The sequence below is a fragment of the Meles meles genome, chromosome 3, assembly GCF_922984935.1.
Source record: "Meles meles chromosome 3, mMelMel3.1 paternal haplotype, whole genome shotgun sequence".
Classification (NCBI taxonomy): domain Eukaryota; kingdom Metazoa; phylum Chordata; class Mammalia; order Carnivora; family Mustelidae; genus Meles; species Meles meles.
In genome coordinates, this window is record NC_060068.1 from 168,827,717 (window position 1) to 168,852,817 (window position 25,101).

The 25,101-nt window shown below is 34.4% G+C and overlaps 1 protein-coding gene across 6 annotated transcripts in view; it reads left to right on the forward strand.

Annotated features, from left to right (window-relative positions):
• The window catches only part of CDH18 (cadherin 18), a 718,124-nt gene that overhangs the window by 666,866 nt on the left and 26,157 nt on the right, over window positions 1-25,101 (forward strand). For all 6 annotated transcript variants that reach the window (XM_046001013.1, XM_046001018.1, XM_046001019.1 and 3 more), the window contains exons 9-10: window positions 11,150-11,271; window positions 17,934-18,051. In XM_046001013.1, coding sequence (XP_045856969.1) covers window positions 11,150-11,271; window positions 17,934-18,051 — 240 coding nt within the window. The remainder of the gene's footprint in view (window positions 1-11,149; window positions 11,272-17,933; window positions 18,052-25,101) is intronic.

Below are 25,101 nucleotides of genomic sequence, written 5' to 3' on the forward strand. Positions count from 1 at the left end.
GTGCTTAGCTGGAAATTGGACCATGACTTGATATAATGAATGAAGTTGTGTATCCATTTACGAGGCCTGTGTCTGTTATGTAGACATGCATATGGGATAAACTGAAGTAATTGTACCAAATGTTTTCTAATTAGATTATAATATATGTACATTATATTGATATCTTAAGCATATGGTCAGTCCAAATAATAAAATAAACACCAATTTAAGAGACATCACCTCAAAAAAACAAGCTTTAACTACCTAGGAGTGAGTGGAGGGCTCAGCTGGTTAAGCATCAGACTCTTGGTTTCTGCTCGTGTCATGACCTCAGGGTAGTGATATCTCAGCATGGAGTCTGCTCGAGATTCTTCCTCTCTATTTACCCATCCCTGTGGTGCTCCCTCTCACTCTCTATCAAATAAATAAATAAAAATCCTAAGTAAATACACCTCACTATTACATCTTTCTTCATTCCAACCAGAGCTTATCAATATTTATAGTTTAACCAAATACATTTTGGACATTTATATATCTATATTTTTGTATATACTATAACTTTGGCTCATGGATATTATATATAGGTGGGTTAATGTTATATACACTTTCTGTAGTTTTTTTTCTCAATGCTGTGTTTTTAAGATTCATTCAGGTAAAGAAATATAGCTGCAGGGCGCCTGGGTGGCTCAGTGGGTTAAGCCTCTTCCTTCAGCTCAGGTCATGATCTCTGGGTCCTGGGATCAAGACCTGCATCAGGTTTTCTGATCAGCAAGAGCCTGCTTCCCTTTCTCCCTCTGCCTGCCTCTCTCCTTACTTGTGATCTCTCTCTCTCTGTCAAATAAATAAATAAAATCTTAAAAAAAATAAAAAGAAATACATCTGCAGTTTGCTTTTTCTTTCATTTTCACTATGATGAGAAAATAAATCTATTTTATTTTATGCTTAAAAATTCCAATGTATTTCAGTTGTTATAGCTTCATATAATATTAATATTGCTGATTCAACGTGCCTTGTACATGTTTCCTATTGTAAATATGAAAAACTTCTCCATTTATGTAACTTGGGTACACATACCAAGAGCATATAATATATTCTTAGAGGTATTCTCAAAAAGTATTTTTCAAAAAGGATGTTTAGCATATATATATATTTTTTTTTTAAATAAAGTATTTTTTTTTTAAAGATTTTTATTTTGACAGAGAGAGATCACAAGTAGGCAGAGAGACAGGCGGAGAGAGAGGAGGAAGCAGGCTCCCTGGTGAGCAGTGAGCCGGATCTCTGGGCTCATGACCTGAGCCAAAGGCAGAGGCTTTAACCCACTGAGCAACCCAGGCGCCCCTTTTCTTTTTTTTTTTTTTTTTAAAGATTTTATTTTGACAGACAGGGATCACAAGTAGGCAGAGAGGCAGGCATGTTTAACATATTTTTAATATGTAATTATAATCAATGATTGACCTAGAAATTAGTATGTGTGCTTGAGTTAAAGCTCTCTTAATATATTTCATCTTATGCAGAAAATTTCCACTCTAAAATATGCTTGTTCTAAAATTTCTAAAATTTTATTAGCTGTCCTAAAGTCTCAGCATTTGTGTTACTTGAAATTATAAGAATTTAACGGTTCCAGAAAGAATGTTTTAATATCTTGTATATGAATCTGAACACATTTTAGGGAGTTCTTTACTAAATACAAGGTAGCAAAAGATTTACCCTATCTGTTCTTATATGTTAAAATTCAATGTTTTATAATTTGTCCTATGCTGTACTTTGAGGGATATTTTATGTATGTTAAAAGTCAAGTTTAATGTACTTCACATTTTAATTTCCAGTGAATCCATTATTTGTTGAAAATGCTATTTCTCCATTTAATAATCATGGCAACTTTGTCCATTAACATTTGACCATTTTTGTTTTGATTAATTTCTGGACTCTCTCTTTTTGTATATACCATTAATCATATAAGCATATATTATATAACACTATACATGTACACACACACACACACACACACACACACACACAGTCTTATGCTAACACCTTTGTCTTGATTATTGTGGCTACTTACTAACACTTAAAATTAAGTTCAACATCATTCTTTTCTCAAAATTGTTCAGACTAATTTAGGACATTTTGAGATAAATTTTTGAATCAGCTTGTCAGATTCTTCAACAATATCAGCTAGAATCTTTTATTGGTATTGCAATTACTCTACAGTTCATGTTTGGGAGAATAGATGTCTCAAAAATATTGAGTCTTTTATCTATGAACATAATATATGTCTCCACTTAACTAGGCATTTTAGATTTATCTTAGTATTTGTAGGTTTCAACATACAGATATAGAACACATTTTATTTGGTTTCAGTTTTTTTCATGTTATATAAATTTGATATTTATTTAAATGTTTATTTTTATTGTTGTAGAAATAGATGTTCCTATAAGTTTGTATTGCTACAAGTTGCCTACAATATTGATAACTCTCATAGTAGTGGTAGCAGCTTTTTGTAGATTATTTGATCTTTCCTACAGGGATGACGCCCTCAAAGAAATATAGATTTGTTTCTAACTTCGCAATTGGCATAAAATTTATATCTTTCTCTAATTGCCCTGACTATAAGCTTTAATATGATTACCAAGAGAATTGCTACAGGTTATATCCCTGCCTTTTGTTTTTCTGATCCTAAGATTGGAGTATTCAGTCTTTCACTTGTAAGTAAGACAGTTATGGGTTTTTGTTGTACAATTATTTAGATTAAGGAAATCTCTTCCATTGTTACTTTACTAGTGCTTTTTTTTTCATCTTAAATCAAATGTGGTGTAATGTTTTGTTATAATTTTCTGCATCTCTCAACATAATTATGTGCATGTGGTGAGTTATATTCATTGAGTTTTCAATGTTAAACAACCAGCCTTTCCTTCCTGGAATGTATCACCCAGGGTTATAATGAATGAAATCAAAGATGGAGGAGATCTTGCATTCAGCTTATGGGTCTCCTTTCTCTCAAGGAGCATAGTTCTTCAGCATCTGTTTGCCCAAGTATGAGAAGAGTATCTTCATGTAATTTCAGTTTTATAGTCATTTATAACACAGGTTAGTCTGGTATCAGTTGGTATTTCTGACCCAAACCTGAAGTTTATTTTCTTAAATTCTATTTCAAAACCTGCTAACCTTATCTTTGTAACTATTTAATTTATTTAAATGTTACACCAAAGAATGTCATAGATGTGCATAATCGAATCAGGATTTATGTAGTTCAAGCTTAAGTTTTCCTAAGACTTGATAAAAGTGATTTTAGTTTCAAAAAAAAGAAAAAGTGTTGCAAATTAGGAGAAAAGTAAGACTATTATAATATTTCAGGGAATTTCATTAAAATGCTACTGTGCTTAAACTGTGTTCTTCCTTCACTTGGAATAAATTTGGGGCCCAATGACAATGCAGTGAGTATGATTTTTTTTTTTCCATTTTATTTATTTTTTCAGCGTAACAGTATTCATTGTTTTTGCACAACACCCAGTGCTCCATGCAATACGTGCCCTCCCTATTACCCACCACCTGTTCCCCCAACCTCCCACCCCTGACCCTTCAAAACCCTCAGGTTGTTTTTCAGAGTCCATAGTCTCTTATGGTTCGCCTCCCCTTCCAATTTTTTTTTTTTTTAATACACATATAATGTATTTTTATCCCCAGGGGTACAGGTCTGTGAATCGCCAGGTTTACACACTTCACAGCAGTCACGATAGCACATACCCTCCCCAATGTCCATAGCCCCCTCCCCCTCTCCCAATCCCACCTCCCCCCAGCAACCCCCAGTTTGTTTTGTGAGATTAAGAGTCATTTATGGTTTGTCTCCCTCCCAATCCCATCTTGTTTCATTTATTCTTCTCCTATCCCCCTACCCCCCCATGTTGCTTCTCCATGTCCTCATATCAGGGAGATCATAAGATAGTTGTCTTTCTCCGATTGACTTATTTCACTAAGCATGATACGCTCTAGTTCCATCCACGACGTTGCAAATGGCAAGATTTCATTTCTTTTGATGTTGACTCCCAAGCAGCAGCAAATCCATTCTCAGAAATAAGGCCTTATCTCTACATCAGAGTTGAGATTGCTGAGCTTTTAAACATTAGGATATTTCATTAATGATGTCTTATGTTTCTGAATGATGTCTTATTTTTCTGAAATTAACAAAACCACTTTCATATTCTGACTGTATCAGATAAGAAAAAATTTATTATCCTTACATTGCTTACCACCCCCAAAATGCAAAATAATGGTCCATTCTATTAGTGAATTTCTGGCAGTGTAAAAAATATGATTGCAAGTGTAATCTGAAGGATAGCATGATAGTTGGTCACAAGCTAAATTTGTGGGGACTCAGTAAGGATGAAAACTCGATATCAGAAACACTGTAGATGAATAAACTTAGATGTAAAATACATGTAAAAACTCTGAATTATCACAAAAATTAGAAAATAAGTGGTGTGTTTGTTAGGTTCTTTCATGCAAATGAACGGGCCAGTTTTAACAGATTTTTTAAAACTATTTTTCAATTTTTTTCATAATTATTAGCAAATACATCATCCTGATGTAATTAATTTCACTTAGAGGTGAATTACTTTGACTTTATGGTTCTAACTTAAGGAATCAAACAGGGTTTATTCCTAAAATCAAAAGCATGATTTAAACTTTTGAGGCTTCCCACTTATGTTAGTTTCAGGCATAACTAATAAGACATTTGGGGGATTTGGGGAGGATTTATGGGTAAGGAGGAAAAAAATACAGTAAAAGAGTTGAGACTCCTTTTAGGTAATTCAGAGTGCGTTCTTTATGATGACTGGGACATTAATAAAATTTTATACAGCAAACTGACAAAAAATCACATAAATACATTGTGTTTGGGGTGGTGTGTTTCTAAATACTTGGTAATTTTTGAATGAGTTTCTAGACAACTACCAGGTTTTTTGAACTACTATAAAATAGATAGGTGATCTAAAATGTACAGGGTCAGTTCAGTTTATCTTATAAATGTCACAGGATGTTTTATTTTAAACCTTTTTATCTGGCAAGAAGAAAGAAATATTTAAGAATTAATCGATTACATACAATATGAATTCTTACTTATCCATTATAACAAAGTATTTTGAATACATTTGTTTTCTCAACATTTATACTAGATATAAAAAAGAGAGGGGGGAGAGGAAAAGAACGACTGCAGCACATCAGGCTTGTACAAGGCATTGTGATGGTTTTATCCATGAAACAGTTCTTAAATAGATTAAACACTCATATTAGTAAGGAGGATCAATTATTTATTAGTTATTTTATCTTACTTTTTTGCCCCCAAATAATATATGACTTCTATGTACAAAATTTCAAAATACTAGTTAAAAATAGCAAAACATTCTCATTTCAAAACAAAATATGTCAAATGAAAATTTTCAGGAATGCCTTGGTGGCTCAGTCAGTTAAGTGGCTGATCCTTGATTTCTCTTCAAGTCCTGATCTCCATGTGGTGAGATCAAGCTGCATGCTGGGCCCCTCACTCAGTGGGGAGTCTGCTTCAGGATTCTCTCTCTCTCTCTCTGCACCACCCCTTTTATAAAATAAATAAATAAATAAGATAAATAAGTCTTTAAAAAATTTCAGTTTCCCCTCCCCAATGTCCATAGCCGAAGCGAACCATAAGAGACTATGGACTCTGAAAAACAACCTGAGGGTTTTGAAGGGTCAGGGGTGGGAGGTTGGGGCAACCTGAGGGTTTTGAAGGGTCAGGGGTGGGAGGTTGGGGGAACAGGTGGTGGGTAATGGGGAGGGCACGTTTTGCATGGAGCACTGGGTGTTGTGCAAAAAGAATGAATACTGTTACGCTGAAAAAATAAATAAAATGAGAAAAAAAAAAAAAAAAAAATTTCAGTTTCATTTGAGCACTGGTTTGCAAAGTTTATTTTTATATATTTATTTATTGAAGGAAATATTAGAAACATATTTGTTAATAAACAAAATATTAGCCTAGCATTTTAAAATGGTCTAGTTTCAGTTCACAGGAATGATTCATAAAAGTTCTGCTTGGTTTTATAGAAATCAAAGAAACTTTTAATAGAAATCAAAGAAACACAGACCAGGAAAAAAACAAAACAAAACAACAACCAACATAAACACATTTGTAACACACAGTTGGAAACATCCTCATATACATGGACATTTATGAATCATAGACAAATATAAATGTGATTATTTAATTAAATTCATAATCACTGCAATTTACTGTTGTAATATATGAGATTTTTCATTTTGCTTGAATTTTTATAAAGAAAAGAATGGAAGCACATTTTGGGGAAAATAATCTACATTTTATAGATAAGAAAATTTGCACTAGTCTAAATTTATATATTTAAAAGTACTTAATACTAGGGGTGCCTGGGTTGCTCAGTGGGTTAAGCCTCTGCCTTCAGCTCAGGTCATGATCTCGAGATCAAGGGATCGAGCTCCACATCAGGCTGTCTGCTCAGTGAGGAGCCTGCTTCCCCTCCCTCTCTGCCTGCCTCTCTGCCTACTTGTGATCTCTCTCTCTGTGAAATAAATAAAATCTTAAAAAAAAAAAAAGGATGGAAACTGTGGAAGTCAAATGCAGTTTGAAAAAAAAGTACTTAATACTAAATTCGGAATATGAATTTTTTTTTTTAAGATTTTATTTATTTATTTGACACAGAGAGATCACAAGTAGGCAGAGAGGAAGGCAGAGAGAGAGAGGAGGAAACAGGCTTCCTGGCGAGCAGAGAGCCCGATGTGGGACTCGATCCCAGGACCCTGAGATCATGACCTGAGCTGAAGGCAGTGGCTTAAACCACTGAGCCACCCAGGTGCCCCCGGAATATGAATATTTAGATTAGAAATCTACTGCATTCCCTAGTAAACTGTATTACATATACCAATGGTCATGATTTGGAGTTAGGAGGGAAATATTTAAGTTATAACGACTTTGGGATGGAAATAAATGGAACACTTAAGTCACTATGCTGAAGAAAACAAGTTGAAAAAACATTAATATTTAATTTGTTTTCTTCATTCTGTATTGATAGTGGGGACTCTACTGGAGTGGTATATTTCACCATGCTTTGTTCTCTAGAGCCCATCCTAGTGGCATGCATGTATCAGACTTTTCAAATGAGCTCACTGGATACAATGGATTCTTCCTCAGTCATGGAAAATCCTCTAAAATCATAGCAACAACGTGCAATTGCACAGAATGACATATAACCAATACTTTCACTGCATCACTAACTGCATAGAGGGCACTCTGCTAATGTGAGTTGCTTTCACATCGGTACTGGGTAAAACATGGATGATTTTTAAATAGTGTAGCTTCCCCTAGAAATCACATGTGTAGGACTGCCAGCATGCTGTGCGTTTTGTTTTTGCTTCTGTTCCATTTTTGAACTTCAGAAAGGATTAAAATTTACATAATTTGCTTTATTGTTTCTCAAAAACACAATTTGCCAAGTCAAATAACTTATTGCAGATTAAGTAGTGAAGTCATAGAAATAATAAATTACTTTCCAAATTTCATGTTCCTAGAGGGCCGGAAAGGGGATTCATATTTAAATTTGTCTAATTGCAATATATTTTATTTACTCTGCCATCAAAAATACTTAAACAAACAAAGAAAAACAGAAACAGACTCATAAATACAGAGAAAAAATAAATGACGTTTGCCAGAAAGGAAGAAGGTGTACAGAAGGATGGGTAGGCAATACAGATGAATGGATTAAGTACAAACTTCCAATTATAAAATAAATAAGTGGCAGCCTGGGGAATGTAATCAGTAATATTATAATAACTATGATATATATATGATATATATATATAATAACTATGATGACACATGGTAACAACACTTACCACAGTGAGCATTTTGTAATGTAATTGCCAAATCACTTTGTTGTTCTTGTACCCCTGAAACCAATATAATATTGTATGTCAGTTATATCCCAATTAAAAAAAAAAAACCTGATTGCTAGAAATAAAGCAGAAAGATAAAAGTAACAATAGCAGTAATAGAAATGTTTCATTAAGAACTTCAAGAACAGAAGAAAATGCTTTCAACACACTTGAAAATGTTTACCTTTTATAGGTAAAGTTATCGTCATTCGAAGGGTAACATTCTAACTGGACGGTTGTGGGAAAGAAGAGAAACCGAAAAGAACTTGCCAGTTTGCTAATTTAGAATTATCTAGTTATTGAACAGAAAATACCAGAATGCAGGCAGGTTAGACTGCAGGAGGATACAAAGCCATAGTGGGTTTTCAGCTTCTAATTATTGGGAATTAAAAGCACAGTTTTCAGACATCATGCTACCCTTAGTAAATAGACCGCAGGCATCCAATTTGCGTTGGTAATGACAGTAAGCTTACCCCAACATTCTGTTTTTCCTAACTCTTCATCAGTACCTCCCACGGTTGTGCCCGGCAGGACATGGCACAAGGATCTTTAGTCGCAACTGCACCAAGGTTAAATTCAGTTCAGCTTCCCCCACAGAACACCGAAGGGTAGTAGGTCTACAGACAAACTGACATTTGTCTGTTGCTGAACACTGTGCTTTTAATCAGTTAGTTATGGAATGGTAATTACACATTGGAGTAGTGAAATAATATCCGATCAACATAGAATCTATTTCCATCTAGATGAATTGAGTCTCTTGTACCCCAGTATGGAATGAGTGAAGGCCCTTCCAGTCCAGAGTTCAGCATGAGCAAGACAAGTGGGGACAGTGAGAAGGTGAAATGTTGAATGTGGTCAGATGCCTAGCTGTTCTTTTATTCTAGCCTTTCTTCAAGATGTAGTCTTTCCAGAATCTTCTACAAAACAGGTTTTTGCTTTCTTTTCCTTTCTTTCCTAACTTCACTAAGGTTGCTTCTAATTCTGCTTGCTCAGAAAATGAGCAGAGGAAAATTTACTCAGGGACAATTAAGGCTGCTGATACTAATGATTAGAGCTAATAAAATTATTCTTGTCTCAGACTTCTAGTACAGATTACTTTGTCTGCTCTGAAAAGGTGAGCGAGTGCCTAGTTGGGAAATACAGGAATACATGAAAAAAATCATAGATGACATTTAGAGTAGAAGAGATATGTTTATATACTGGCAAGAGTAAGGCCACAAATACCACATAATAAGCCTTGGTAAATTGTATAGCAAGTATGCTTTATTGTCCCTTTTCATACACACTAAATAATCTAAGTACTTATAAATTTTAGAATCAACTTTTAATTCTATGGACATTGGGATTTGCAACATTGAATGCACATCAATTCGGAAGGGTTGGTTTTATTTGTGATATTGTATCTTTCAACCACGTACATGATACAGCTCTTAATTTCTTTAACAAAGTCTAAAACTCAACTTATACAACATTTCAATAAAATGTTCTGCATATAGGTCTTTCACATCCTTTGGTAGATTTATTTATAGCTTTCTTATAGCTCTTCCAATTAACTTTAGTTAGTTATTCACCATTAAGAATAATGTACACTGTAGTTTTGTTGTTGTTTGTTTGATGTACCCTTAATCAGTTGGAGAAAGCACATTTCTACTTATTTGCTGAGTTTTTTTGTTTTTGGTCTTTTTTGTTTGTTTCATTCAGTTTTTCATGTCTGGCTATTACATCCTAGTTCTTGGTTTTTCTGTATGTCCATCCTTTAATTACTTTTGTTTGTCCATCCTTCAATTCATTAAACTTGTGAATAATTTTTACCCTTTTTAAAATGTCCTTCCTCGTTTCTTCCTTTGTATCTTCCTTCCTTTAATGCTAAATGAAGTAAGTGTGGAACTAATAAAGATAAACTGATAAACTGATAAAGATAGATTTTTTTTTTTTTTTTTTTTTGGATACAACAGTGGAATGGGTTTGCTATCATTTTGTTTAGGCTATTTACATGTAAAATATCTCATGAGTGAGAATGTCTGGTATTGATATCAACAGGTCACAAGCCACAGAAAACAAGCTTTTCAGTATTTCCTCCTTTCTCCATTTTCTGGGAAAAAGATGTTTAGGGATGAAATTACCTGTTTCTTTAACTTTACGTAAAATAACCCAGACCTGATTTTTTTTTATTTTTGCTTTAGAAAAATTATGTTTTAAATGAAATTTTATTTTCTTTAATTACTATAGTACTCCTCAGATTTTCTGTTCCTTTTGGAGATACCTATGGCATTTTTTTATTCCATCCATGTTCTTACTAGTTTTAGTATCATCTCTATATGTCTATATATATCCATACCCCCTTTTTCGAATATACCTTCTCATGTTCAACTTTGATAAACTGATAAATTTACCTAGGATTTATGTCTTTTGTTTTATTAATCCTTTTAAAAATTAGTCTGTTTAACATTAATTTTGGACTTTTAAAAAATAATGACAAAAACATCAGCAATAAATATATATATTTAATTTTCCTGTTGTTAATTCTGCATTTATAGCTTTAACTTGTAAAATAAACTGAACATTTGCCTTTTCCTTACATCTCAGAATTAGTAAAATTACTGAAAAATGAGAAGACTGTGTTTAAGAAATATTTTAAGGTGTTAGTTATAATATTTTGAAATCTACCAGAGTTTTATATTAATTCTATGATAAGTTCTGATTTCAATTATTATTTCTCCCCAAGTATGACTTAACATCCCACATTGCATGAATTTTTTCTATAAGAGTAAAACTACTCTTTGTGCAAAAAATGGTAATTTCTTTTTATTTCCACCAAATTTATTTAAATTTGAAAACTCAAACTTTTTAAAGATTATGTAATTTTTTTTTTTTGAACCAACTGCTATGCTTTTCTTAGATTAATGATGAAACCAATTGTTCATCCCTTGGACTCTGACAGCAGACAATGAATTCTGACAACTTTCTCCCACTCCAGTTCCTGAATAACATGTAATTTCCTTGGTATGACAAAATAATCATTTTAGCATGCAGGTCATGCCTTGGTGTTCATTTTTCATTTTTCTGTAAGTTAATGAATCCTAGCAAAGAGTGCCATCATAAAGTTGCCTTTTGCCAAAAATCCTGTTGCAGCATATGGAGGTAGTGACAAGCTACAGTATTAAGGAGATTTGTTCTAAACCAAGCCTCTAAAATGTGCATGGAAATACTAAATAAATTCCTGTGTGTTTTGCAGACAATCCTGGTTTGCTGAGCCATGTCACAGTGGGTATTAGAGTTCTGGATGTCAATGACAATCCACCCGAACTTGCCAGGGAATATGATATTGTTGTCTGTGAAAATTCAAAGCCTGGCCAGGTAAGTTAATTGTTTCCTTCCTATCATTGGACTGGAAGAAAAACAAGCAGCTCTATTTCTATTATTTTTGGGTATAATCCTCAAAATCCCTCAATGTTATTTTTGTGCTCAGTTGAAAATAATGTTATAAAGCTTTATTCTAAGTACCAAATAGATTTTTTTTGAGAATCATTGAAAAAATATTTTCTCCAGAACCCAAATATAGATCAAAAAATGAACTCATTCATGCATACATTCATCATAACAATAAAATTATATTGAATGCTTTGTGTGAAGCCCTGTATTAAACGAGGAGGAAACTGTGAACTTTCTTGTACTAATGAAGTTTTGAGACAAGGTTATGGAGAACGGACTGATTGGTCCATTTTGGAAGGCCTGCAGGAGTGACGTGTGAGTGACCATTGAGTAATATTGGTATGGTACTAAGAGATGATTAGGTTGGAACCACAGAAAGGGTCTATATGTATTAAGAACGTGCAGAAAAAGCAGAGAAGACCTTGAACAGGGGTCATGAGTTTGGATGTAGCAAGGCAGCTAACTAAAAGAGCATGGCAGTTCTGAGGGAAGCCCAGTGTGGCTGTAGCACATAAAGAAAGGAGAAGTCTGAAAGGGGACACACATTTGTGGTTTTTTTGTTTGTTTTGTTTTGTTTTTCTGCTTTGTAACAAATTACACAAATTTAGCAGCTTAACACAGTACTTATTTGCAATCCCAGAGTTCCTGTAGGTCAGATGTCTGCTCATGGCTTAGCTTGATCTTTCCGGGGTCTCATAAAACAGCAGTCAAGGTTTCAATAAGGACCATGTTCTTACCTGAGGCTTGCAATCTCTTCTAAGCACACCTAGTTATTGGTAGCATTATGTTTCCTTCAACTATGGACCTCAGAGCTTCAGGATTTTCCTCAGCTCTTCAATGTTTCCTGGAGTTCAATATCCCACCCACAGTTTCTTGCTCTATGTATGGGTTTCCTCAATAGCCATTTCATCAAACAAGTAAGGAGAGATTTGTAATGTCTGTTAGAAAATAGTCTTGTATAATGTAATGTCATCAGGTGAAGGATGTATCAAAACTTTTGCCATATTCTATTGGTTAGAAGCAAATCACAGGTCACACCCAGACTTAATGAAGAAGGGACTATGTAGAGGCATGGATTCCATGAGGAGCACTTTAAAATCTGTCACAGGTAGGGGCACCTGGGTGGCTCAGTCCTTAAGCGTCTGCCTTTGGCTCTGGTCATGATCCCAGGGTCCTGGGATTGAGCCCCGCATCAGGGCTCCCTGCTCAGAGGGAAACCTGCTTCCTCCCTCTCCCACTCCCCCTGCTTGTGTTCCCTCTCTTGCTGTGTCTCTCTCTGTCATATAAATAAATAAAATCTTTTTAAAAATTTACAAAAAAACATAAAAATAAAGTCTGTCACAGGTGAATCTCAAATTCCTTTAAAGATTTTATTTATTTATTTGACAGAGAGAGATCACAAGTAGGCAGAGAGGCAGGCAGAGAGAGTGAGAGGGTAGCAGGCTCCCTTCAGAGCAGAGAGCCGGACGTGGGACTCGATCCCAGGACCCTGAGATCATGACCTGGGCCAAAGGCAGCGGCTTAAACCACTGAGCCACCCAGGCGCTCAAATTCCTTTAAATGAGGATTATTTTATTCTCCTCGCATGAGAAGCCATTCCATTTTTTAGAGAATTTTTTATGTGATTATGGATATTATCCTTTAAAAACTGTATTCATAGTTAGCATCATTGCTGTCTTTAATATTGTATGATTTTAGAGGTCACATTAAGATACTTGGGTTCTTTATATTGCTTAAGTATCTGTTTCTCTAAACATTTGTTTCACCAAAACGAATTAAAACTTTTTACTGAGGTAACGAAAAGCCATTTGAAAATATTGTTTATTACACCCTTATTTAAACAAACCAATGTCAATCTGTGTGGTCAATTTGTATGATTAACCTACTACAAGGGAAATGGTCTGAATCTTTCTATTCTTTAATTTTGCCACCTTTGGTTCATTTAACCTTATGTTTGTAGCATTTCTGGAGAAACTTTCTGTGTTTTGATACAGAGTAGGAATAGGGAACTCTATTTAAATACTGATTTGTTGAAATAGGTTTTCTGAAGCATATTTTTATTGCCCAGCTGTACAATGTCTCCTCTTTCTGTAACAATTGCTTTAGAATTACAGGCATCTTTTTTATGGATGCTTTGTGTCTAAATATAGCAGCATGTGGCATGGCAGAGAATGGTGTCTTTTGTGAAGCAGAAGTTTAAACCACGTATAAGAACAGAGTTCACATTGAATCGGGTCTCAATATACCTGAACTGCAACAATATATTTCTCTGACTTAATAAATTTTCCCATTCTGTACTATATATATATATATATATACACACATATACATATATAAAATATATATATATATATATTTAACTCCCCTGCATGAAAGAAATATTAAGAAGAAAACCATGCATACATGAAATTTGAAGTCAGTTCCCAAAGTAAAGCAAATTCATAATAAATGAGATGGGTCTACCCATAGAAATGGAAATATAAATGACAGGAATTCTTTCTATCTTACTGATATTGACTTTCTCCTGTGTGTGTGTGTGTGTGCGTGAGTGTGTGTGTGTGTTTCATTACAAAATAAACTTAAAAAACACAACATATATATAGAAAATGATATTACATAACACCAACCCACCTCCATCATGTCCACTTATTAACAATAAACTTTGTATGAAAAAAGTACCTTGATCAGTAGAGATTTTACACCAAGATTTTATAAAGACCAGGGTGCCTGAGTGGCTCAGCGGATTAAGCCACCGCCTTCGGCTCGGGTAATGATCTCAGGGTCCTGGGATGGAGCCCCACATTGGGCTCTCTGCTCAGCGGGGAGCCTGCTTCCCCCTCTCTCTCTGCCTGACTCTCTGCCTACTTGTGATCTTTCTCTGTCAAATAAATAAATAAATAAATCTTAAAAAAAAAAGATTATACAATGATCAACTCATTGAACCAATAGAAATTAGTGTTATTATTAAATAAATGTATGATCCCACTTGAGATTATATTATAAAGCAAATTCATTGATTAATTTAAAGAAGATACACCCTGGTGGTGGGTATTATGGAGGGCACGTATTGCATGGAACACTGGGTATGGTGTATAAACAATGAATTTTGGAACACTGAAAAAAAATTAAAGAAAATAAGATACAATGTGCTCCTAGAATATTCTTTTAATTTAAATGTTTAGTTGCACTAGCTCATTTACATAACATTGTGTATATCTGTGACACTACTTTGATGTTTCCCCTTTTAATAAAGTACTCAAGAAATAACAGACCATAGAAAACACATTTAAGAGGGTGATACATTTATTTGATAAAAGAAATACAACATTGATTCTAATTAGTTTATGCTAAAAGTGAATCATTATTCATGGGCATTACCAAAAACTGCAGCTTGTAATTATTAATAAATACCAACTATCAGTTTGGACTCCCTCCCCCCTTTAATAGAATAAATTTGGGACTGTGTTTCTCTCAGATCTTTCAAAATCATCAAACACTTTATGCACTAATTACATACTATGCACAAGATAGAAAAAAATCCAAGTTCAGTTAGAATGATGGGAGACAGAAAATAAATTGTTATGGATTGTACATCACCCACAAGTTACCACAAATTACACAAATGGAGAGCACAGGTAACACAGTGTAGATAAATCATAACTGACAAAAGGGTAGAAAATATTGGTGACAGATACATGGCACTTATCTAGATATCTGCCAGAAGCTTACATCTTTTAAAAATCACAGACAGGTTCACTTCTGAGGTGGTTTTCATAATAAAAGTCTAAGGAAACAATAAATTGAAATCTATTTCCTCCTGAAAAGGAAAGGTGATTAGTAAACAAGAAAATTAAATAACCTTTCCCCATCAAGAGAATAAGAGGATATCTCCAAGTTCTAGATAAAAGCCAAGAAATATTCTAGGTTTTTGGAAGTATTTTTCAGAAGCATTATAGAAGAATAGGTATGGATACATGAGGCACATTCTGCAGGAATTCAAGACGAATGGTTCACTCATAAACAAAATGTAGCCATCAGCTCATCCTTTGCGATGGACACAAGATCAAGAAGTTTTTGAGAAGACAAATTTGCCATGATTGAGCTTCCTGGTAAATTCAGATTTGAAATTACTTGTATAAACATGGAAAGTATATTTTATTAAAGATAACAGTAAAACAGTAAAGCTATATTATGAATTATATCAGTGTTTAACAAATAGAATAACTTGTTTGTAAAAATTTAAAATGGGAAGAAAATAATTGTCCTAAAGAAGTCATAAGAGGAAATATAAAATAATTTAGCTGGCTTAAGTTAATTGTTCTTTGCCAATCTCTTCCAAAATCACATTCCAAAATAAGAAATGAATTTGCAAACATGTTAGTAGGTTATGAGGTATCATCGAGAAAATAGGATTGTGCATTGAAGAATGACAATGATCAAGGATTAGGGGAGATTGGACATTTATTTTCAAACAGAAAAACATGTATCTATTTCATTTAACCCCTAAGACAGTCTTGAAAACTTGATATTTTTATTTCAGTTTAATATTAAGTACCTGAAACGTAGAGAACGTAGGTATGTTTCTCAGATTACATGCACTCTGAACTCCATGAGCTTTCCATGCACTCAAGAAAAATTGTCAAATTGCTTCTGATTATCCATCAATTTATTCTACTATCAAGTCAAAGCCAATAAGAAGGGGGAAAAAAGAATCTATGCAGAGACCAACTGTAATTTAAAGAAAAAGGAAAGCAAACAACAATAATATGTAGATTTTTTTCAGCTTAAAATTAAATAGTCTGAAGTGAAGTTAAGAAGAGAAGAATGGCAGTGACTTCTTGGGATATGTGGGGGTTGGGGGAAGCTTTTATCTAAATTTCTCACAGACCTGTACCCCTGGGGATAAAAATACATTATATGTTTATTAAAAAAAAAAAATTGGAAGGGGAGGTGAACCATAAGAGACTATGGACTCTGAAAAACAACCTGAGGGTTTTGAAGGGGCGGGGGTGGGAGGTTGGGGGAAACAGGTGGTGGGTGATAGGGAGGGCACATATTGCATGGAGCACTGGGTGTGGTGCAAAAACAATGAATACTGTTACGCTGAAAAAAAAATAAATTAAAACATAAAAAATAAAATAAAATAAATTTCTTGCTGAGAATACATTCTGAGCTATAGAGAGCCATATGCAGATATGGATAAAATAGATCACTTTCTGTATAGCCTAAAGCACTTTCTTCACTTCACCTTCATGAAGACATATGGTTTTCTGGTCCTCCTGTCACTGATGACTCCTTCTTAGTACTTTTACATTCATCTTCATCTCCCTGGCCAACTAATGGACTCAATGCATGGAGGGAATTTAGCTTTTACCTGCTGTATGCATTGGTATACGATTTCACTTGGAAAAGATTGAAATGGGATGAAATTGAGCGAGATGTTTTTAGAAATCATAGCAATTTTTGAAATGAACACAGTATATTTCACATGCAGGAAACACTCTCTTTTTTAAGATTTTATTTATTTATTTGAGAGAGAGAGAACGTGAGCAGAGGGGCGGGGTGCAGGGGAGGGGCAGAGAGAGAGGGAGAAGCAGGCTCCCTGCTCAGTACAGGGCTTGTTCCCAGGACCCTGGAATCATGACCTGAGCCGAAGGCAGATGCCTAACCACCTGAACCATCCAGACACCCCAAGAAACATTCTTTTTGCGGCTTCTTTTCCCTCTCTTTCTTTTAGTTTCTCTAAGGAAGGACTAGAAAAAGGACACCTAAGCATTAGGATTTTTTTTTTTTTTTAAAGAGGAAAATATTATCTTGCATATTAGTTTGGATACATCCTTGCTAAGAGTGTAATGGCTACCGCTATGGAATTTGCATTGTTTTTAAGCTACCTGGAATAGCCATTTATATATTCTAAATTTCTCTGCTCCATGATGTACATAGTCCGAATTTTAGAACTGCTTTCTCTCAGCACTGTATATGAGAAGTATTCCGTAAAACTGTGAGTGGTCTGGTTTTGCTTTTGCTACCATTTTAACAGTTTTGAGGCACATCAAGAACCTTTAGGGTCTCACATTCCTTATCTTTATTATGTTACCATAGAGGGGCTAGGTCATGCTCTCTTGGGTCCCGTGAAATGGTAAAAATAATATGACTCCTCTGTTTTTGCATTTACTTACTGAGAAGGGCATACACTGCAAAGCTGTTCTACAGGAATACTAGGATATTTATATTTGTACAAACAATACTTCCTGTTTCCTCAAACAGGTGTTCTTACAAAACCTTGCAGTTAATCGGCCCCAAGGTACTGTAGGTGATAAAGAAAAAAAAATTAAGTGTTGGTGCTGTGCTAGGAAAAAAAGCGTGGATGATTATAAATTGTTCCGTAACCTGTTTCCTAAAATCTCATGCAAGAACAGGCCAGTTAGCTGGGACATTTATTACTTGAATTTGAAAAGACTCAGGGTGGATAAAGGGGTCTTTTAAAAATCATTTTGTAATGGCAATTAAAAATGCTATAACATAATTAAAATCAAAGGGCTAAGTCAAATTAATTTTCCTATTTAGTCTTTGTTTTTTCTCTTCAGGTGATTCATACCATCAGTGCCACTGATAAAGACGATTTTGCAAATGGACCAAGGTTTAACTTTTTTCTTGATGAACGCCTATCTATAAACCCAAACTTCTCTCTGAAGGACAATGAAGGTGAACGTGATTTACATATACTTTCTAATGTATGTGATATCTGTTTTGACTTCGTGTGGAATAGGCCTGAGCATTTTTGCTTTATGCGTATATACCCATGAACAGCTTGCAAATCAGCATTCAAAGTCAGTTTGATGATAATGTGTTATGATCTGTGAATAGCTTGTATTTAAAATTGAGCCATATGTACAAATAACTTTCATTGAGTTTATTCAGAAGCATCCCTTTAAACAAGAGATGTACATGTAATATGCTCTTGGGCAAATTTTAAGAGAAATCTTAGCTGACAAACATGTTTATGAGAGTGGCTTGCAATTGCTAGGAGGTAGAAAAATTTTAAATTAGGAAAAATGAAAAATATGTCCTAGGGACAGTTAGGAAAGGAAATGCAGTGTTTGAACTCATCTTGCATTAGCAAGGCTATCAAGATGTGGTGTACAAATTATATTTCCTCTTGTTATTATGAATATTTTTTCAAAATGTGGGTAGAAAATATGCATAATTGCAGAATATTGTGGAAATTTTGAATTGCTTTTGTTTAAACTTCTGTATTGTGTGAAGGAAAAAGGAACGCCATAATTTAGTAACTAGAGAAGATTCTCATGTTTTAGGTTCCCTGTTCAGTAGATTTCTCAAGGTTGCGTAAAACTCTACCTTCCTATAAAGGAAGCATTAAATCAGTCAATATATGCAGTGTTCTGATTTGTATCAACTTTCTTCTTCCCTAAAACTATTTTTGATCATGCTTATCTGAATATGTTATTATTTGGAATTTAACACTGACCTCAAAATCCTGTGAGAGAAACAATGGTGGATACATTTAGGAGTAAACATTTAATTCCCTTTCTGTACCCTCAGGGAGACATATTATATATATAATATCACTAAATGTCAACTCACTGAAACATTATGTCCATTTTCCTTAGCTTCTTTAAATTATCATAATAAGGATACCAAATTGTATATGTGACCATAACATGGTTTACACGAAAATCCAAAGCTGCTTATTCTTCTCTCTCATTTTAACTTCTTTATGGTCAATTCTACCTATGGAAATACTATATGGAATGTAGTATTTATGATATTTAATACTATATGGAATATAGTATAATATGAAATATTATATGGAAATACATATTTGTGCATGTTTTTATATGACAAATTGTAATAATTGATTACTATACATTTATTTACATTTGGACACCCATTCTATGATCCCAAATATATTTAATGTAATTAACTATGGGAAATATGTTAAAAAACTTAATGCATATTTCCCATATTTCAGATAATTGTGTAATTTGGGGAGCATTCAACTTTCCGTCTTGGTCAGTTAAAATCACACCTCGATCCCTATATTTATATTTCAGTTGTTTCTTTTGCCATTTTTTTAAAGATTTTATTTATTTATTTGAAGACAGAGATCACAAGTAGGCAGAGAGGCAGACAGAGAGAGAGGAGGAAGCAGGCTCCCTGCTGAGCAGAGAGCCTGATGAGGGACTCCATCCCAGGACCCTGAATCATGACCTGAGCTGAAGGCAGAGGCTTAACCCACTGAGAGACCCAGGTCCCCCCCCCCCCGCCCCCGCATCTTTTCCCATCCTGATAAAGACTTTATTTTACATTTTTAATAATTTTAATTTGATGATACAATCATGAAGATTTGACTTGGATTTAAAGGTGTGTTATATTCAACTTGTTTAACCTATGTAAGTATAATTCCAAAAGTATTTTTAAAAGAAACAAGAGAATTTTACTATTGTTGAGACCCACTTAGTGACTGAAAGTTCTTCATAAAAAATTTTTATATCTGGGACGCCTGCCTGGCTCCATTGGTTAAGCGGCTGCCTTCAGCTCAGGTCATCATCCCAGGGTTCTGGGATCAAGCCCCATGTCAGGCTCCCTGCTTGGCAGGAACCCTGTATCTCCCTCTCGTTCTGCCTGCTGCTCTGCCTACTTGTTGTGCTCTCTATCTCTCTGTCAAATAAATAAGTAGATGAAGTCTTAAAAATTTATATCTAGAATTTATGAATTTAATGCATGGGTATATTCAAAAGGGCTTAATTCATTGATTTGACATCACTAGTGGTGGGAAGTCATTTTAAGGAGGTCCCTTCAAACATATGCACACTTTTAAAAGGGTTTATTGTACTGATGTAAAATTTTTAACATTTATTTTAACCTTATCAGTGAATGCTTAAGCCAGCTATACTGTGTCAAATATGCGAGGCCTCTAGACAATTGTGTAGGGATAAAAAAGTTTTAATCTATGTGTAAGACTACTTAAAAAAAAATATTGGGAACTGATAAAATTATAAATAACACAGGAAAACTTCTTTTGAATAAGTAACAACAATTTCTAGAAAAGATTCAAATGCATACCTGAAAACATGTGCTTATGAAAGCAGACTTGATTATTCTAGATAAGCCAAGCCACCTAACTTTCCAAGCTTCAGTTTTTACATCCACAAATTATGGTTTTTAAAAAACCCACTTTAGGAGTGCCTGATTGGGCTCAGTCAGTTAGGTGTATGACTCTTGGTTTCGGCTCAGGTCATGATCTCAGGGTTGTGTGATTGAACCCCGTGTGGTTCTCCATGCTGGGTGTGGAGTCTGCTTGAGATTCTCTATCTCCATCTCCCTCTCCTTTTTGCACCTCCCCTCCAAAAATAAATAAATAAATAAACAGATAAATAAATAAATAAATAAATAAATGCATACATAATAAATAGATAAAAAAATAAAATACTCACTTTGGAATAGTGGGAGAATTATGATACCATATAAAATATGGATTTTTTCTAAACACAAGGCAGCATCAGATAATACTATATAAAGACGAGATTAAAAATGGAATAGCCATACCAAAATAAATACACTCATATAAGTATATGGACCCTTATCATAAACATAAACACCAAAGCCAAGCACAAAATTAAATCTATGCTAGCTTATGAGAGTTTAAAACTATTAAGCCTCAAAGATAAAGAGAAAGAAATGTATACTATCAAAAAGAAAATGCAAAATAATTAAAAAACAATGATAATTAGATTTTTTAAAATTTTAAAAGATTTTATCCATTTATTTTAGAGAGAGCCTGGGGTTGGGGGAGCCCAGAGGGAGAGGGAAAGTTAAGCAGGCTCTTTTCTGAGTGTAGAGCCTGGGAGGGGCTCATTCTCACCACCCAGAGATCAGGACCTGAGCCCAAACCAAGAGTCAGTTGTTTAATTGACTTGCCACCCAGGCACCCCAATAATTAGTAAACTAGATTCCTGGTTAAAAAACTAGATAGCAGAAGTTGATAAAAATCATCTGGTCAAAATGCTGATGAAAAATAATTTGCTAATATCAGCCTTCTCTAGAGTTAGTTAAAAATAGTAAGCTATCAGGAATGAAGGAGGACTCATTATTAAAGATGATTTTCCAATGTATAAAAATGAGTTTTTTACATTTAACTACTGACGTTTTGGCAAATATTGTATTAGTCTTTGCCTTCAGGATCTCTGCAGAATATCACACATAAGAAAAAATCTTATAATTCATGTTTCATTTCATATGTTAAATCTTGAAGAGTAAACACTAAATTAACAGCATAAAAATCTGTATTTTCCAAAGCAAGAAACGTTTTTCAGAAAACTAAATAATGAAACTTATTTTATCAGTAGAACAGAAGACCAGAAAGGAGAATAAAAGATGGAAAATAAAAGCATAGAAAATGATAGAAGAAAGTAGATATTCAAACATACAGTTTGATATACATACAGTATAACATACAGTAGATGTTCAAACATACAGTAGCCATTATCAAACCGAATATAATTTTTAATCAAAGCTATCTCATATTTAAATGTGTGTGTGTGTATACTGCTTAGATGAAATATACCAAATAAAAAATGATATAGAAAGTTTGATATAAAATGTTAGAAATAGCTAGCTTATTGCTTCAAAAGAAGCAACTATTGTTAGAAAAACAAAACAAATCCAAAACTTGGTGTCTTAAAACAAGATCTTTATTTAGGTCACATTTCTAACAATGAGTAATTTCTGGTAGGTTCATCTAAGCAATAGTTTCAGGATAACTTCAGGATAACTTCAGTCACTACAACTAAGCAGTATTGTACAGAATGTTCTCAATTCAGAAAGAAAGAAAAATGGAGAACAATAATAAGTAGAAACAAATTACAAGATTAATCTTCATGATGAAATTGCCTATATGAAAATTTAAGAGAACCTACAAAAACATCTTAAGTAATAATGGGATACTTTGTCAATTTTTTGAAATGCTAATAAACACCTCAAAATGCATAGATTTCCTATATTTAAAGCATATGGATATGTAATAAATGCTACAATTTAAAATGGCAAAAACAAATGAAATAAATTAGCCTCAAATCCTTCTGAATCATTATAGAAAAAAAGTCCAATATATAATGTTCAGGTTTATCCTATGTAATGAACAATGTCACTGAAAATATAAAACCATGCAAGAAATGTATTTACCAACTTAATGAATCAGAGTCCTCAGATGTTCATATTTATAAATTAAATATAATTTTAAACGATAAACTGAATTCAATAATCTGTTAATAAAATGCAAATGGCAAAAGATTAAAAAAAGAAAGGAAGTATTGGGAAAAAAGATGAAGGAGATACACAGTTGTCAGAGAGAGAAGAAAAGAGGGCATATCCTAACAGAAATCAAGACATTATAAAGATGAATGTGATGCGGGTAAACCCAGACAGTTGGGTTTTCTTTTTCTTTTTCTTATTTATTTATTTATTTATTTTTTTGGTAATGCAAGTGCATGACTTAGGCTTCCATTGCCAAGGCATCCACTTCAAAGAGGCATCTACTTCAAAGGGACGTTCACTTCAAAGAGAGCTCCCTTGAATAAACAAGTTGCCATCCACAGGACTAGATGAAGATCCAGGCCTCTTCACCATGCCTCCGGAGACGCTTTGTTTTAGACGTCTTAATTGATTTTCATAACTGATCATTTGGGCCTCCCTCTCTCTCTCTCCCTCTCCTTGTTTTTTAAATTCCCCCTCTTATGTTTTAAATTCCCTCTCTTATGTTTTAAAGTCATGGATAGAGTGAGCCCCCCAAACCATAGGACCCATCCTTGAACCCCAAAACAACAGACCTTCAAGCTCCCCCCCACACACATTCTCTTTCTCTCTACCCTCCACCTCTCTGTGTGGACCCAGGTGTACCATGTAATTTTCAGGACATGTAAGTAATAAGTCTTTTTTTTCCAAAGTGTCCTGATGTTTATTGCTGAAAAGTGTCTTGCAGTCATAAGAATCGTAAGTTCTGTTCCAACCACAACATTGATTATTGATAGGCTGAGACCAGCACCAAAGAATGAAGTATTCCTTAAATATAGTAGGAGTACTGGGACGCCTGGGTGGCTCAGTTGGTTAAGCGGCTGCCTTCGGCTCAGGTCATGATCCTAGCGTCCTGGGATCGAGTCCCACATCGGGCTCCTTGCTCAGCATGGAGCCTGCTTCGCCCTCTGCCTCTGCCTGCCACTCTGTCTGCCTGTGCTCTCTCTCTCTCTCTCTGACTAATAAATAAATAAAATCTTTAAAAAAAATATATAGTAGGAGTACAGAAATAAAGAGAAGAGGAGAAAAAATTGAGGGAACTGAAATAAAATGATTAGATATCTAAATCTATATATAAACAAATGAACTTGATGAAAGACAAAGGTAGCATTTTTAACCATTGTGGAAAGAGTAATCCAAAAAGTACACAGAAACGGACCAACTGTTTATATATCTAAGAAACTAAAATTAGAATTTCTCAAATACATGCACAAAAATAAATTATACATATATTAAAGAACGACTTTTACAAGAAAAGTTCTAAGAATTTTAGAGGAAAACGAAGTGAACTAATTTCATATATCTGGGGTAGAAAAAGGATTTCGTATAAAAGACACAATAGCACATTCATAAAACGTTAACAAATGTGATAATGTTAAAATTATTACATTCCTGCATCAAACGATTTCTAAATAAAACTTAAAAACAAGTTCTAGCCTAGGGTAAGATAGCCATACTTACAAATGAGTAAGGATTAGTATCATGAATATATTTACAAAACAAAGTAAGCATTCCAAATAGGAAACTAAATAGTGAAAGGATACAAATAATTAACCAAAGAGAAAGAACAAAAAAGTAAATAAACCGATGAACATATGAACATGTGTTCAAAACTATTAATGATCTTACACATAAGCAGAAGACAATAGCGTAAATGTTACATGCATCCCATTAGTCAAAAATAAAAACAAAGTCTGGGAATGTCAATCATTCAACAACCAAGTAGTCATTGACAATGTGTCATAAGAGTCCTCACACCGTTATGTTAAGATTGTACCTTACCGGGGCGCCTGGGTGGCTCAGTGGTTTAAGCCACTGCCTTCTGCTCAGGTCATGATCCCGGGGTGCTGGGATTGAGTCCGCATCGGGCTCTCTGCAGGGAGCCTGCTTCCTCTCTCTCTCTCTCTGCCTGCCTCTCTAACTACTTGTGATCTCTCTCTGTCAAATAAATAAATAAAATCTTTAAAAAAAAAAAAAAAGATCGTACCTTACCTACATGATAAGCAGTGAATCTTGATCCAGTTTCGTGGATGCTGGCACAAGGCTCTGTACTTCTGGTTCAGAGAGAAATGCTTCATTTTTCATTGCACAGGAAGTAGTAAGAACTTCACAGTTTCTCTGATTCCTCTAACCCCAAAGTCTCGGAGAATGACATGGCATAGCCCAGGCACATGGCATGCATGCAGTGGGTTTGCTTCACAACAGAGGAACCTTCAACTAGGGAATTCCAAAATTCTGTAAGAGGCTGCAAGGAGATTAGGTTTGCCTTGGCCCTAGAGGCTGTCCTCGTATTTATATAATGGGGTGATAAATAAGCCTGCTTCTGTTGGAAGGAGGCACTCCCGCTATCTTCTAACGCTGTCTTCTACGTTCTGAATGAGAGTCCGTGCTGCATACTCTGACATGAGTAATGAAGTCCTTTGTGCCTGACCCAGGAGCCAT